Source organism: Gadus morhua, chromosome 9 (assembly GCF_902167405.1).
Source record: "Gadus morhua chromosome 9, gadMor3.0, whole genome shotgun sequence".
Classification (NCBI taxonomy): Eukaryota; Metazoa; Chordata; class Actinopteri; order Gadiformes; family Gadidae; genus Gadus; species Gadus morhua.
This window is the reverse complement of record NC_044056.1, coordinates 18,269,924-18,285,888: the sequence shown is the minus strand read 5'-3', so window position 1 is coordinate 18,285,888 and position 15,965 is coordinate 18,269,924. Positions and strand designations below refer to the sequence as shown.

General features: G+C 42.9%; 2 protein-coding genes across 4 annotated transcripts in view; both read left to right on the top strand.

The window, feature by feature from the left end:
• Positions 1 to 1,318: 1,318 nt before the first annotated feature.
• On the top strand, positions 1,319 to 11,441 carry gan (gigaxonin). 2 transcript variants are annotated; one of them, XM_030366190.1, is made up of 13 exons: positions 1,319 to 1,502; positions 2,143 to 2,337; positions 2,497 to 2,611; positions 2,754 to 3,104; positions 3,328 to 3,396; positions 3,727 to 3,878; positions 4,424 to 4,545; positions 5,353 to 5,465; positions 5,945 to 6,094; positions 6,344 to 6,480; positions 6,995 to 7,129; positions 7,840 to 7,949; positions 8,505 to 11,441. In XM_030366190.1, the coding sequence occupies exons 2-13, from the start codon at positions 2,165 to 2,167 to the stop codon at positions 8,705 to 8,707; spliced, it is 1,830 nt and encodes a 609-aa protein (XP_030222050.1). In that variant the 5' UTR covers positions 1,319 to 1,502; positions 2,143 to 2,164; the 3' UTR covers positions 8,708 to 11,441. The 2 variants fall into 2 exon arrangements, with proteins under 2 accessions (XP_030222050.1, XP_030222051.1); XM_030366191.1 differs by lacking the exon at positions 1,319 to 1,502 and adding an exon at positions 1,510 to 1,714.
• The window catches only part of cmip (c-Maf inducing protein), a 38,053-nt gene continuing 31,988 nt past the window's right edge, over positions 9,901 to 15,965 (top strand). Inside the window, exon 1 of one of the 2 annotated variants that reach the window (XM_030366187.1) lies at positions 9,901 to 9,981. Coding sequence is in view for 1 of the 2 variants with exons in the window: in XM_030366186.1 (XP_030222046.1) it covers positions 13,576 to 13,905 (330 nt within the window). In the remaining variant the exon portion in view is untranslated. Of the gene's footprint in view, positions 9,982 to 12,303; positions 13,906 to 15,965 lie in introns of those variants that run through there. The other variant, XM_030366186.1, reaches the window with a different exon arrangement.

Sequence of the window (15,965 nt, the reverse complement as noted above, 5' to 3'; positions counted from 1 at the left end):
TACTGTTATCTTCCACAGCATGACATAACACATCTCAGGAAGTGGTGGTGCTCCACTTTGTTGGAGAATCTTCATACTGAAGGGTATAAATCTTCTGAAGCAGATGTGCTGTGAATTCCAATATTAACACAACCGTAACAATGACGTACAAAAACTATTTGTGTGTGTGTGTGTGTGTGTGTGTGTGTGTGTGTGTGTGTGTGTGTGTGTGTGTGTGTGTGTGTGTGTGTGTGTGTGTGTGTGTGTGTGTGTGTGTGTGTTTGTGCAGTCATTGCGGACGGTTTGCTCATTTCGAGTGCAGAGATGGCAAGAGGAACTCTACCACCTATCTTCGGTATCCCGAGGAAGCGCAAAGTGTCCAAAATGGAGGAGACATAATATTTGTCTTTTCGTTATTTCTTTATTTTTTATTGGTTTGTTTGAAGAGAAGAGCAGAAAATAAAATTTATAATAATGGATACCAATTCCAAATAACATATTATTTGAATCGAAATGAAATCATATATTGATGGTTATTAAGCACACAATATACACCGCAAGAAAATAAAAATGCAGACGTTTTTTGCAAAGCAAACAATTTCTGTTCCCTCTTTCTTCATTTGTCAGGTGAAGTCGTTCCCCATTTTGTTATACTTTTCCATCATTGCCAGTACGTTTTTTTTAATTATTATATCAATATTAATTTGAACAAAAATAAATAAATATAAAGAGAAAAGTCGACTCTCTCTAGCTTTCAATTCAATCCTGTTATTTGTTCGTTTTAATCCGACTGTACATTACTTTGAAAGGATGAACCTCAGTTTTGTGATTTAGACCTCACTTGACCTCCCTCCCAGAGGTCCACGGTGCAATGTTTTTTTTCACCACTGGGATGCTGACGGCGTTACCCGCCTACATTTTTTTTTCCTTTGGCGGCCCTCAGTCAAATTTTGGGTTCCTAAATTGGCCCTCAGCTGTCAAAACTTTGAGAACCCCTGTTGTAGACCAACTTCGGAAAACTGTAGTTCCACCATAGAAACGCTAGAGGTCAGCAATACTCCCCGTCGCGCAATGACGTCGGTTAGGAAAAGTGGAGTCGAATTCATTTTAAACAGCGCTGTCTTTTCCTATGTTTGAAAGGAAGCACATTTTCATCTCTCCTTGACCCGATTACGTTTTCCACAAAGGTTAAGTAAAGGATAGGAGACTTGACTATTCGTAGAGGAATAGGGAGGGACACAGCTAAGGAGTCTCACCGCGTCCGCCATCTTTTCGTCACGTGACAGCACTTGGACGTTGGATGTCCATGTCCTACAGGCTGCAGCGAGACCTTACTCGTATGACGCGCGGTCGGGGGCGTGGCTTCACTCTGAATCATACTGTCCCAACTTGTCTCGGGCATAATCTTACAAACGCTTTCAGAAGGGTTTATTTAACGTCGTTGGGTGTTCCACGTGTTGCAATAAGTAACACGCAGCATTAGCAGTGTTCAACAAATGTTGTCAAGTGATATAAGTTATATGGTGAGTGTTTACATGAAGTATGTGCAGCCTCGGCGTTAGCATAACAGGTTCCTAATCTTTCTAGGCAAGGCATGTCAATTCGCGTTTACCTGTGACAAGTCTCTTAAGAGTCCATTATTCTGCTGACTTTATGCTGGATGTATGGACATGTTGTAGCGACTGCCTACCCATAATTTGAGGGAGTACACACCAGGCGTTAAACCGTACGGAAGGTAAAGCAGCATACAAAAGTTATGCCCTCTGAAAAATATTGGATATTGGAATTGTAATGGTTATAATTTTATGTTTATGGTAGGCTGGTAGCTGACAATAATTTTCGTTGTTCCCTGGGCCAGGTCACATTTTCAATCAGAATTCACTGTTGAGGCCTAACCAGTGAAAGGGTTCGCATTTTTGCTCAGGCTGGAAAACGTGTACGCCTGATATATTTTTCCTGTTTCTAAGTGTTGTAATGATTTTTGCATTGTCCACGAGTCATGAAAAATAAATACATACACAACTTAGCCAGCTAGGCTAGTTAGCCGCCTATTTCCCGGATTTTGGTGGTCCTATTAGTTGTGGTACGGTATTGGACATGGATCAAAGTGTCCCAAAATAACCAAAGAATTCTTAAAAGCTCAAGTCATGTCTTCGTTATTAGTCTAGATATTGCTGAATCAACAATGGATTCGCCAACTGGATCGAGGGTTTCAGACCCCCAGCATTCCCAGAAACTACTCCGGGTGCTGCGTTCTTTCTGGCAAGAGGAAAGTTTTCATGACGCACTGTTGGTAGTGAACGGCGAGGAGCTTCCTATCCAGAAAAACATTCTTGCTGCTGCCAGCCCATATATCAGGTTAGTACATAAGAAACAATGTATTAAATATTCAATACCACACTTCTCCAAATATTAATCAATCATATCTTTGGGTGACCATGTGCATGTTGTGTCATTCCTAGCTAGTGGTTTTGCAGAGCTTTTTCCAACTTGACCACTTATAACATGCTATTTTAGGACCAAACTCAACTACAACCCTCCAAAGGAAGATGGATCAACCTACAGAATTGAGCTTGATGGAGTCTCTATGCTCATCATGAAACAGATCCTGGACTATATATTCAGTGGCGAAGTGAGTACGAAAACGCCTCGATTCATCACGGTTGCAGGCCGAGGTTCATGGGTGTGAGCCAGCCGAGCAAGACACTGTGGTGCTCTGCTTGTTTTCATACATTGTTGGGACGCACCCACTGATCTCTGGTCCATGTCTGCAGATCAGCCTGAGCGAGGACACCATCCAGGACATGGTGCAGGCCTCTGACCTGCTCCTCCTCACAGACCTCAAGTTCCTCTGCTGCCAATTCCTGGAGAGCTGCATCACGGCCGAGAACTGCATTGGCATCCGCCTCTTCTCTCTGCACTACTGCCTCCACCACGTGCACCACGTGGCCACCGAGTACCTGCAGACGCACCTCCGCGACGTGGCGCTCACGGAGGAGTTCTCGGAGATGCCCCACGACCGGCTCTGCGAGTTGCTGGCCATGGAGAAGCTCAACGTGGGCAACGAGAAGCACGTGCTGGAGGCGGTGGTGCGCTGGTTTGCGCACGACCCCGAGGATCGCAGGGTGGGTGCGGCGCCTTGGTAGTACGACCCGAATCTCTTCCACCTCAGGGACTGTGTGTGGGAAAAGAGAGAAGTTCTTGGGGAGGAGAAATTACCCTCTTTTTTTGCTCAACGATCCGAGCATGTGAAGCCTTATTGACTGGCGCATAGCTTTGTGATTTATCAATACAATATATGGATAATATATGTGCACCTCAGGACTATCATCCCCTATTGTCTTCCAGGTGCACATGAAGGAAGTGATGTCCTCAGTATGGCTTCATGGCCTGGACTCTTCTTACCTCAGAGAACAGGTAATCCAATCAAATTATATCAGTGTTTCCCTCAGTGACAGGTTGGCTGGTCCATCTTTATTGCATGTGGTTACATTTAGTTGGCAACACTTATTCATGGCGACCATCAATTCAACAAGTCTATCTTATAATATATTAAAAATGAAACAGCTTGACATTTTCCATGGTCAAAATAAGCTATGACGGATCCCAATCAGGATTCCAATGCAGCTAAATCTAGAATCCCAGTTTCATGTATTTATTGCCTCCCACAGATTTCTTTAATGTTCCATATCATATTGTGTAGTATAGATTGTAAGGTGCTCCATGTGTTTCGTGGCGCCCCCCCAGGCCCTCGGGGAGCCACTGATGAGGGAGGTGATCAGAGAGTACTGCCAGCCTGCTCTAACGGGTCCTGCCCCAACAGGAGAGGCTCTCCTGGCCGCCTTCAAGCCTCGGGGCTACTCCGAGTGCATCGTCATCGTCGGGGGGGAGGACCGCAAGTAAACGTTTAGGCCTTGGGGTCGCTTCTCCGCCTTTGACACCAAGAGCAGTCTGGTTCTGCCGAGTGTAGTATTGAAGATCGTATATTTTGATCATATATATATATATATATATACACCAAACACCCTGGTTAGGCTAGTCCCTGCCCTCTATAAACATTTTTTAAATGCCTTCTGTCTGTCTCCAGGCAGAAACTATTCTTTCTTTTAGAGGTGCCTTTTTTTGTTGCTTTGAGGTTTTAGTTATCTCTTGTACAAAGTACTTCCATTCTGTCCAGTTAGATTTGGGGTAGCCAGTTTGATTGACGTAACCTGGTAACACAGAACTTCCATTAACGGGTAACCCATTGAGGGTTATTTCAGTACATAGTTTGAAACTTTCAATCCATAGCACTAACATGTAATGCACTACATCACGTAGTTGTTTCAGGGTTTGGTTTTCGTCTATATACAAACTCCAATGATGTTGCATGCTCTTTGTGATAACCTGAGACTAGTTTGGGATCACTGCCTGCATGATGACCACATGACTCTCTCCCGCGCAGGGACTCTAAGCCGACGGCGGCGATGCGCTGCATGTGTCCGCTCTACGACGCTCACCGCCAGGGCTGGATAGAGCTCCAGCCAATGAGCATGGCTCGTGTTTCTCATGGCTTGGTGACAGCCGGTAAGCTCTGCGCCTTGTGCCACATTTATTGAAAACCCGTGTCCGGGGCATGTCGGTAAACCAGTCGAGACGGGTTTATGTCTGGTTGTTTTGTCTGGGGGATTCATATGAATGATTGGTCTCTAGTGATTTGGTAATGTCTATATAGGCCTGTGTGCGATATGAAGATATTAGATTGTGAAGGATGAAATGTCTGCACGATAAGCCTTAATACAGAGATTTGTGCTACAGTGCACATTCTTTCAGTTAGACTGAATGCTAATGCACCCATCCAAAGTTATCTTCAATCAAAAATAAGTGTTATCACCTTCAATAAGGGTAAGGTTTCTTGGACACCTATAGTATAACGCCACACTGTGTGGTGCATTTCATATATAGCATCGCTCATTATAATGCTCATACACCATACACTATGAGTATGTGCTCATACACTTCAATGACTTGCATTGCAACAAAATATATTTTAAAGTAAAATATCTTAAAAAGTTTAAAATATTTAAAAGTAAATTGAATGGTGGCAAAAAATGTCGTCACCAGTTTGGCCATCATCAGTTTGCATCCCTGTGAAATAGGCAGGAAAAGAGCGTTGTAGTTTCCTAATTTACGTGTCGAAATCTTTTCACTGATTCTGATGGATAATATATTTTTTATGCACTTTGTTGAATCTGTGTAATGGCAAAACACTCCTGCCGTGGTGCTCAGTGGTTGATCCCTGATAAAACACAGACGCCTCTTGTAGTTGAGTCCATATTAACTGTTTATTTAGCCCACGAGTCGCTAACACCCGTCTGTTTCCTGTTTAAACAGGGGGCTTTCTGTTTGTCTTGGGGGGCATGGATGAACACAAGAACATTCTTGATAGCGGAGAGAAGTACGATCCTGAGACCAACACCTGGAGCCCCATACCGTCTATGATGCAGGTATACTGGCTTTCGTTTTTTTGTAGATTTGTATCTATTAAAGTGTAATGTGCTAATGCAATTACATTTTACCTAGTTGGGAACACAAATTGAAGAGAAGTCGTACATAATCTAATATTTTACGTAAATATTGCAAATTGAAATCGTAATCGGACAGCCCAACATCGTTGTGGTTAGTTCATTTTGCTCCTTTGCTTTTATCTGCAGTAAGGCTTTTGCATGCTGTGTTTAATATGGCCACTAGATGTCAGCTTTGCAGTAGTTTGGAGGAGGGGGAGAGGATCACTTTGCGACCCCCAGGTGTAGAGCCACTGCGTTAATGGATTGTTAATAGATTGGCAAAGCGGCCTCTTTCCGCTTTTGCTCCTCAAACATTCCCTTATTGGTTATATTTGTGCTTTTCCTATTAATATCCTTTAATACATTTGAAGGTGCTTTGGGAGGCTGTTGATTCATTATTAAATGGCAATTCCCGGCAGGCACGGCAGAATTTTGGTGTGGTGGAGCTGGACGGGATGATCTACGTCCTGGGAGGAGAGAACAAGGAGATGGAGCTGGTCACCATGGAGATGTTCAACCCCTACCTCAAAACCTGGAAACTGCTGCCCAGCATGACTATGGTTCGCAAGGTATGAAACAAAAGTATTATAATTAACTATGCAAACAATTAAAAAATAAATGGTTAGTAAATTAACCAAAAGAGAATGTCTTCCCAGGTAGAAATGAACTCCCCGTTTCCTTTTTTGAGTATTTAACCTTTTTATTTAACGTTATATTGTTTAAAACTACTTCCTAACATATGCTTAATTTCTGTTACATTTGAACTCTTGTCTAGTGTGCGTGTTTCACCCCACTATGTTGCACCCTTTCCTGCTCAGATCGGTTGCTATGCTACAATGAATAAGAAGATTTATGCTATGGCTGGCGGCTCCTATGGGAAACTCTATGACTCTGTGGAATGCTTTGACCCCACGACCCAGCAGTGGACCGGCCTCTGTCCCCTGAAAGAGAGAAGGTAAGAGAGAACGGGGGAAAGAGACGCGTGTTGTTTTGGTGACTCAATCATCCAAAGTCCAATCTGAATGATAGACATAATTACTTATGAATGTAGATAGGAGCACATTGATGGCTTTACACTGACTGCACACACTGTGTGCAAGAGTCATGACAGGAAGTGAAAGGTGGCTTTGGTGTCACCATGACGCTGTCTAGTTTTGGTTTCCAAGTCCATGTCAGGCAAATCATTTTTTTTTTTTTTTATTACTTGTGACCACGAACTACCAGGTAAATAACCACACTGAGTTGGACATTGGGCCCAGGCTGTTTAAACGGCCTATCGGTTTAGAAAATAGTCAATTTATGTTTATTTTTGTGATGTTTTGTGTAGGGCTGTCAAGTTCCCTTCTCATGATTTTCGGAGGTGGGAAGGACATGTGCAGACCGATGTGTTTAATGTTTGAATGATAGGCTATATTGTGTTAGAAATCCCTTTTATTTATTAATAAAAAATAATGTGGCGTTGGCGTTAGGTTTGGCTCGGTGGCGTGCGGCGTGGGCAAGGAGCTCTACGTGTTTGGCGGCGTGCAGACCAAGGAGCATGAGAACCCAGATCAGAGGCACATGACCACCTGCAAGTCTGAGTTCTACCACGACGACATGAGGAGGTCAGTGGACCGGAGAACCGCAGGGGACTCTAGCTGTGGAAATAGGGAAGGAACCAGGGGCGGGCGGCATGTGAGACTACTTCTCCTTTGGCTCGGGACTCATTACCACTTCATTTGGTGTGTGTCCTGTTCAATTTGAGCTCAATTTCTGTGATACATTCTTTTTTATTTCGCAATAGGGCTCTTGGAACGAATTTAGGGAGCCGAATATAAATTTAATAGTAAAAAGATGAATGTTAATTGAATGCTGAAATTACTATTCAAATGTGTACATATTTAATTTTTTATAAATGTGTAAATGTTTGTTTATGATTTATTGTTGTGAAAAAACAACAAAGGAAAAACAATCGCGTTCAATGTAAAAGGACCTTACAAAGTGAGACTTGCAAAAGGGCTTTCCATTACCACGAACCACATAGCTAATGATAATAACACCGTCAAGAGGCGGTGTTAATGTATAATAATATAATATAATTTCGTGCATATTATTACATGGCAAGAAAGAAATGTTTATTTGTAGAAGGCCCTCTAGGGGACAGAACGTTCAACTACCACTTGCTAGTGGCTTTGGCGATGTAAAAGCCTTTGCACACAGTGTAAAGGATACACTGTGTGCATAAATAAACGTGCATAGAAAAACAATGAAGGAAATTCGAATGGGGTTATAGAGGAAGACTGACGGCTTAACTGTGGGGCTGCTGTGTATCTAGATGGATGCACTTGGATGACCAGAACCTGTGTATTCAGACCAGCTCATCGTTTGTCTACGGAGCGGTGGCCATAGGGGCCAACATCTATGTGGTGGGAGACCTGGACACAGGTTAGTACATGCACACTCCTATAGATCTCTATTGGCTGTTAACGACTCTGGGGCTCCTCGTATACATTCGGTTTCAACATCAGTTATCCAATTGTTTTCGAAGTTGGAACTGCAGAAAATGTGTTACTTGCCATTACCGTTACCGTTGAACATAATTTAAGTCCCTTTAGTCCATACACGATTATGCTGTTTAGGATGACTATATGCTGGCTGGATCCTTGCCGTGACATTAAACATACAGTAGCTACCACAAAACCTGATTAACTTTATTTCAACTTAATCCTAAATATCTCTTGACCTAATCTTCCAGCTTGGGTTTAAAGTTAGGGAGGGGGTACATACACCATTTCTCCCTTTAAACCAAAGCCTGCCCACCTCAAATATTTATCCTCAACATCTATATCCATACCTTAACTTAACTAGAACTACCATATTCTAACTGATGGGAATGTGTCCTATGTAACTCTAACCCTCATTCCAAACACAGGACTTGATAATACGACAATAAATGATCCATAAACGTGTGAATATGTGGCGTTGCCCCTCGCGCTGCAGGCAGGAGCTTTGACTACATCAGAGAGTTCCGGCGCAGCAGCGGGACGTGGCACCGCACCCAGCCCATGCTCCCCAACGACCTCTACAAGACGGAGTGCTGCGCCCTGCGCATCGCCAACTGCCGCCTCTTCGGCCTGCAGCTGAAGCAGGGCATGTTCCGCGTCCCGCCATTGGCCCAACGGCCCCAAGTCCCGGGCCGCTGAGAGTCACCCGGCCACTACCATTTTGTTTTACTAGGACTTGAGATCTTTGAAAGGAACCGTATGGAACCCCCTTTTTAATTGTTGTATGTTGGTGATTGTGAGTTACCGTCTCTCTTTTATCGGTTGTTGGTAAAGTGGTTTCTTTTTGTACGACTTGGCTGGCTCTGTGGGAAAGGGTGGCCTCTTAACCTTTTTGGTATTTTTGTAGAACGGTTTAAATCCGTTTTAGTTCATTCTAACCCCGGCCTTTTTATGTTGCTTTGATTTATTTCTTTTCAGAAAAGGCAGGGATTTGAGCTTATTACTTTATTGAATATATAGATGTTTATCTTTTACTTATCTGCCTTACTCCTCTGTGGATTTGGCCATAGGTTGCTCAGACCATGCTTGGTGGACATTGGGGTAGACACTTGAAATCACACGGAAGACATTATTTACAACACTAGTCCTAGTACAACCATATATGCACCTCGCTCGGTTCTGCAGCAGACGACACCTTAAGTGACCGGTTAAAGCACACGAAATGGAAAGTCCCCACATAGGTCTCCTATATAGGTTTAAACCAACTGTATGCAAGGGGTGAGGGAGTTCCACTTGCGTTGTCAACTCCCTCCCTCCTCTCCTCTCCTGTGGTCTCCCCTCTAGGTCTGTCTGTGTCTCTCTGTCAAGGCACAGACGGGCCCCGGTCAGAAATAGATGGGAGTGCTTGTGGTTGTGGGAAGGTGAGGTGGGAGCGACCGACAACACTCTTAACTATTTGGATGTCTCTCTGACCTCTTGACCCGGCTTTAACAGTCAGTGTGGACCGTTTTGGCCTCCATTGACACCCCCCAAACCCCCACCCCCACGTTTGTTCTGTGAGAGTTACAGCTGTTGCTGTCGTCCAACCTCAGAGAACCCATGTTGGGGATGGGCCTTGGGGTGGGGAGGGGAGGGGGGAGAATCCCGTCACACACTTGGCAAACGTATAATATATACACAAATACACAACTCACCAGGGTTAAATTTGTGTGGGACCTGGCACTGCATGCTGTGGCCTGGCGCTCGTGCCGCATGTGTACATATGTTGCTTGATATTGTCACTAGGACGCCAGGCATTTACAGCCAACACTGTAGTTTCCCTTACCAGCCCGAGACAGGCTTATCTGTAAATGACGTCATCAGCGTCATCGTCATGTGCGGTTGCTTAGTGCCCTTGCAACACGTACAAAATTCCTTCAAATTGCAGTTGGAGTTGCTGTTTAAGGCGGAACATTAGAATCAATCTTTCAGAGGTATAGTTGACATTTTTGATATTTGTTATGAAATGAATTGCTAATGCTTCCTTCACTGAGTTTCTATTTTTTCTTCCCCAGACTTTATAGGGTTTGCTTTAGATTTCTGTGTTAGACGCTATTTTGACACTAATTTGACCAAAGATCCCTTGATACATTTCTGATGGAGAAAGGCTTATAATATAATGTATCTTATGGAATCAACCTGCATTTTCTATTTGCTTTATTTTCAGGTTGTTTTTTAAGACAAGTTCAAAACACAAATGCCTGTTAACAGGACTACAAATACATTTGTGATACACAATGAACTGCGTTTTAATGTGCTGCCTTTTTGTAGTCGCAGGCATCAAGAGTTAAAGGCCAGGCGTACATTGGGTTCGGGGCTGGGTTTGGTGTGTAACACAACAGGATTTCTGAACCTCATCAGGATGGAGATAATTTCGTTAAACCGAGTGGCTCTTATGACATGCCATGTAATTCAACTAATTACAGGTTCTGACTGCTCACACCCACACGGTGTGCTGGCAAAATATGCCGATATCTCTCTTTTCCTTCTAGCCACAACGCTCCCTGTGTGTCACATGCACAAATGCATGCTGACACGCATAATGAAACACGGTCTGGTAGTTAGCCCTGTGCACATAAGGTCTAAGGAGTCCACTTCTTTTCGCATGGGGGATAGTCAGCTCCGCATGTCAGCCCTCTGGGTCTGACGTTAAAGAGTTGTACACAGAGGTCATATGTTGATTTAAGGAAATATCCAACCTTATTCTATAGCCGCCTGATCAGAGAACACAATGGTGATGCTATGCTCAATGCTATTTCTGCTGATGATCCCTATTGGTTTAAGGAACTAGCAAACAACATAGCCTAGCTATCCAGTGATGGGACAACCTGATGGTGAAACTAATCCATTTCAGGTTGAGGGGTTTAAACAGTCGCCTCAACAACACTATGCTCTTTGTCATTTCTCACTAATTATGTACAACCATGTCTGTTATGCTCATTACTTGAACTCTGACCTTTCCTCAACCTTCACATTAACTCAATGTTGACACAGTTTTAAATGGAGCGCAACTGTCGGTGGGAACAGGGTGGAGGTGTGTCCGCCGAGATATTTGGAGTCCCTCCACTGTTATTGGTCAAAAGACCAGTCTTATGGGGGCTGGTGGAAGAGATGTGGACAAGGAAGAATGGCTTTCCAAGAACTGTTAATTTCACAACAAGCACACAAGAAACTTTAACATTGTGGTTTCCACCGCTTCCAACATTTATATTTTTTGTTTTATGAACGTGATGGCCTACTACTGATGTATAGTTGTATAGCATAGCTCCCCTTCAGCTGCCCTTTTTCCCTAAAAATGTCATTTTGAGGGAGGGTGGCTATGTAGGCAAAACTTGCCAAAATATTTGCCCAATAAATTCTCTAACTTTATGTTTTAAGTTGAGGATGAGGCCAATCTGACTGTTATGCTTATTGTTGAATATTGTCCAAATGCCAATATTCTATATTGTCCCAACTTTCGATGTTTTTTTTGTACAGTAATACTATCAACATTTTGGCTGGATTATTAAGGAAGTCATCAACAAGGAAAAACATGTATATATATTTTTTTTAACAATCTCGCCAGTCTGGTTATTGATCAAGTGCTGTTGGCATGCCTTGCTGGTAGAAAGACACAATTTAACTTGCAAGAACAGAAAACTTAATACCAAAAAGATTATATCTTTAGTATTTCAAACATAATGTATCTCTTAGTTAAGGCAGATATTGTATTGTTCAGTTATAAACTAGGCACTAGACTAGTATTAAAACAAAAAAAAAAGGTTGAACTGTTGAGTGACCATGAACATAAAATGTTTGGAGCCATATTTAATGGTCACCATCTTAATTTGGCACGAGTTTTGAATGCTTGACTAGTTTCATGTTTTTGTGAAAGAAAATGTTATTGATCTCTTTTTTGATTCTTTCTTATATGTAGGAATGTACTGTATGTGTACTATTTATTCGTTCACTACCCCACATTGACTATGCTTAAGGCTGGTTCCATTTCAGTCAATTAACAAAACGTAGGCCTAGAGGCAATATTCTTGCTGGGAAAATGTACACTCCAAAAGATAAACATGGCCGTTTTTATCCCTTTCTTATCTCTTGATGTCAGCATATAAATGTTGCAATGCCACCTATCTTACAGTTTTATGTGTGGGTGTTTATTGGGTCCAAATGTTCTCGATCTTGTCAAAAGTTAGATGGCACATGTCTTACACATCATGTACGCATTATTCAGAGACGTTTTACTTGTTGTAACAGAACTGTTGAGCAATCTGACTTTCCAAAGCATATTTGAATTTACATACATACGATACATACATACATTGTTTCATCTTTTGAATAGACAGCCAGGAAGGGTATATCATTATTATAGTACTATTTGTTAATTGGTGGCAAGGAGCTGTATCATTATTGGAAGTTTAGTCAAGTTGGTAGACACATCATATGACTTCAGTCACGAAGTCCAGTGTTGAGTGAAATATGTGCTCACAATATTTCGATTTCGATTATGATGATGAATCATAGCCTACTTAAAGATAGCATGCCTCTAAAACTTAAAGTGGACTGATGGTAGACTAAATGGCCTACTAGTGATATGCCTCATTTGTTTCTTTAATTTAGTGAGAAAATGTTCCTCAGAGCGCTTATCGTTGATCAATATCTGGTCGGCGTGTTCCGGTTAGTCGAGTACCTCGGTTCACTTCCTGGGGTTGTCAGCTCGAAAAACATATTTTATTCAACGTAGCCGCGTCCCTCGAATAGAAAGGTCCAAGGTATTTCTAAAGGGGGGTCAGTCCAAGAGCGGACTCACTGAAGTCGTGCGCCCTCCCTCCTCCATTTTTTTTATGTTCAAGGGAACTGTGCTTTCCCAGCCCGATTACGCTCGGCAGACAGTCGGGCGAGAAGACGCACAGCTCGTCCGCTCGCCTACCCATTGACGTCACTTCAGTGTCACGTGCACAACAAGAGGCCAATCCGAAGCGCTCTATCGGAGTGCTCTGTTCCTATACGAAGATAGGAGAAAAGACAGAAAAAGGAACCGTGCCAATAAACCTTTAATGACCAAATACACGGAGAAACAGCACACGTCGCCTTTGGATTTTTTTCGTTTTTCACCTCTGAACACGGAGTATATTTATGTGTGTTAATTGAATTGTACTATTTGGACTGCTATCGGCGGATGGTTGAGGCCATGGCCCGGACATATTGAATAGCTCGTTGGGGGGGGAGCGAGACGCGCACCGTGTAGACAATTCAAGGGGCATTGTGTGGATACAAACGGTGGGATATATGCATTTTCTGCGGCTATAAACAGCATTTTTCGTCCCGAAAAACTGCCATAGAAGACGTTAAATGGCGTTTCTATGTTTATCCTGCCGTGTCTCATTTTCGCCCCCATTACTCCTTCAATAAGCGAGGTCGTGTAGCGGTAGCTCGGGTCCCCCAGCTCGATCCGACCCTGTTCGCTTCTTGATGTACATTTAGGCTACCGATTCGGGTGAGGTTTTTTTTACTTCCAATTTTTACTGATCTTAGGCACCATGGATTTCAACGGCAGCGGCGGAGGAAACGAACTGCACAACAACCAGTTTTATCAGTCGGAGGAGAACAAACCTTTGCTGGGGGAGATGTCTGCGCCCACGGCACCGGAGGGGAATAATAATAACAAGTTGGGCGCAGGGTCGTGCAAAAGAACCTTGCTTAATTGCAGCAGTGGGATGAGATACAAGTTGTTACAAGAAGGAGACATTCAGGTGTGCGTGGTCAAACATCCTCGGACATTTCTCAGCAAAATCCTCACCTCCAAATTCTTAAGGAGATGGGAGCCCCACCACTTAACTTTGACAGAGAGCAGCCTGGCGTCGGCCACGGTAAGATAGATTCCCTGTGTCCTTGCACAGCGTTGTATGATGACATTAAAGATGTGTGTCTTTTGACTAAACGTGGTACGCACGGAGAGATAAAGCGCACCCATTGACGCAGTATTTGAGAAGCGAATGCAAGTGACTTTTCATGTTCCATTTGCTGATAATATAATCGCAACATTGTGGCAGTAGCCCCCCCACTCCTCACCCCCCTCCCCACCCAGAAAAAAAACCTCGTTGCTTTTGTTTTATATATGCTGAAAGATATCTAAATTGGATCATGCAACAGTCAAACATTTTAATTTATATGACTGAGCTTCAGTCTAAATTAAAATTCACCGATATCATAAAGAATGACGGACATATTGTTCTCGCAGTCCTGCATTGTTGTCACGGATTCGATAATGCTGTGAAGCATTAGGCCTATATTATTTGACTAGGAATCCTTGAATAGTGTTTTACATACAATAATTGGATCCTGAGGCTGCAGATAGTGTTAGCGTTGTATCCTAACTCATGGCAATATGCATCTTATTACAACTACATAATTTCAAACCAAGTTTGACATCTGGATTCTTGTAGGCCTACTGTCTAAACACATTTGCATCCAGTATAATTATATACTTTAATGAAAAATGGTTTCCATTCTTAGGCAATGACATATTATATTCTCCTACAGATACATTAAAACGTGTATACCATTAATGACACGGATACTAATGCTGAGCTATAGTTTATGTAGGCTATATGATAGTGATTTGGGTGAATAATGGCCCTAACTTATCAAAGTCTCCTTTTGTCACTTCAACACTTTTGACAGTATCCACTGTACATGGCCATTGTTTTATCAACAATGTCCTTACCAAGGCGTCACTTTTAAAAACTGATCCAAATCACACCTCCGCTTGCAGCGTGTGTGTGGTTGTGAGTGACAACACAATCGTTGAGGGGTGAACAATTCGCCAGCTGTTCACATATTTCATTGGAAGGAAATGACTCGCTGCAACACGCAATAGGTCGATATCATATCAGGCTTAATCACTTCCTGTAGGGGCCTGGCGACTGCTTGTGAGCTAGCTGACTTGCCTACCTGAGGCTTGGGTGTGGGCTACCGAGGATAAGCCACAATGTCTCTACTTCTCCAGGACTCAAAACACAGGTGTCATGTTTTGGTTGATGACCACATATTGTATTGTACTACACCCCCATGGCTCACCTGGGAAGTCTGTTGAGGTTTCACATCCTTCCAGAAATCTGAGCTCAGACAAAGCTTGTGCCTGAAGCTGTTACTGTGTGTGTGTGTGTGTGTGTGTGTGTGTGTGTGTGTGTGTGTGTGTGTGTGGGTGTGTGGGTGTGTGGTTGTGTTAACGACTTGTGTGTATATATATATATATATATATATATATATATATATATATATATATATATATATTATGTGTTGACGTCACTTCACTGGGATCCATTAACAGAATATTTATTGTTGTTGTAGTTTTATTTTCTGTATCTGGTGATGGCCCCCTCTGACCCGACACACTCAGGAGCGGGACCACCGGCCTCTATTGTTCCAGTCTTTTGTCTGCCCCGTGTTGACATTAGGTTAGATGAGGGCAACCTGTGAACCTTGGACGTTGGAGTCAAGTGCTCAGACAATGGCTGTCGTTCATCAGCGTGGCGAGTGTGGGATTCGAGGAAAATAAGACGGTTCTTATTTTTTTTATATATTGGTGTACTTTTTCACCCCCCTTTTTTTAACTAAATCATGGCATTTCATGTGCCAGACGTACCAAGTGTACAATCTCAGCAACAGCTTTAGTCATTGGTAGTGTGTACAAGGTTATTCTGTATGGCCAACAATGACATTTCCCTCCCAGAAGATTGATGAAACCCCCAGATCAAGGCGAGATCCCTGAGACAGTGCCATATTTCTTTTCGCCACTCCTTCATTCTTTTATGGCTCCTACTCGTTAGAAGCAGTGCTTTCACAGAGATGTGGCGGCGAGAGCTTTACGACGTTCACTTCAAAGGCTCGGTGTATTGCTGACATCACAGTCCCTGGTAAACCCAGC

What these genes read in the sequence shown, in the direction of transcription:
- gan (XM_030366190.1), top strand. Translation starts at nt 2,165, where the DNA reads ATGGATTCGCCAACTGGATCGAGGGTTTCAGACCCCCAGCATTCCCAG. An exon ending in ACTATATATTCAGTGGCGAA is followed by an intron (nt 2,612 to 2,753) that starts GTGAGTACGAAA and finishes CCATGTCTGCAG; the next exon opens with ATCAGCCTGAGCGAGGACAC. An exon ending in GTCGGGGGGGAGGACCGCAA is followed by an intron (nt 3,879 to 4,423) that starts GTAAACGTTTAG and finishes TCTCCCGCGCAG; the next exon opens with GGACTCTAAGCCGACGGCGG.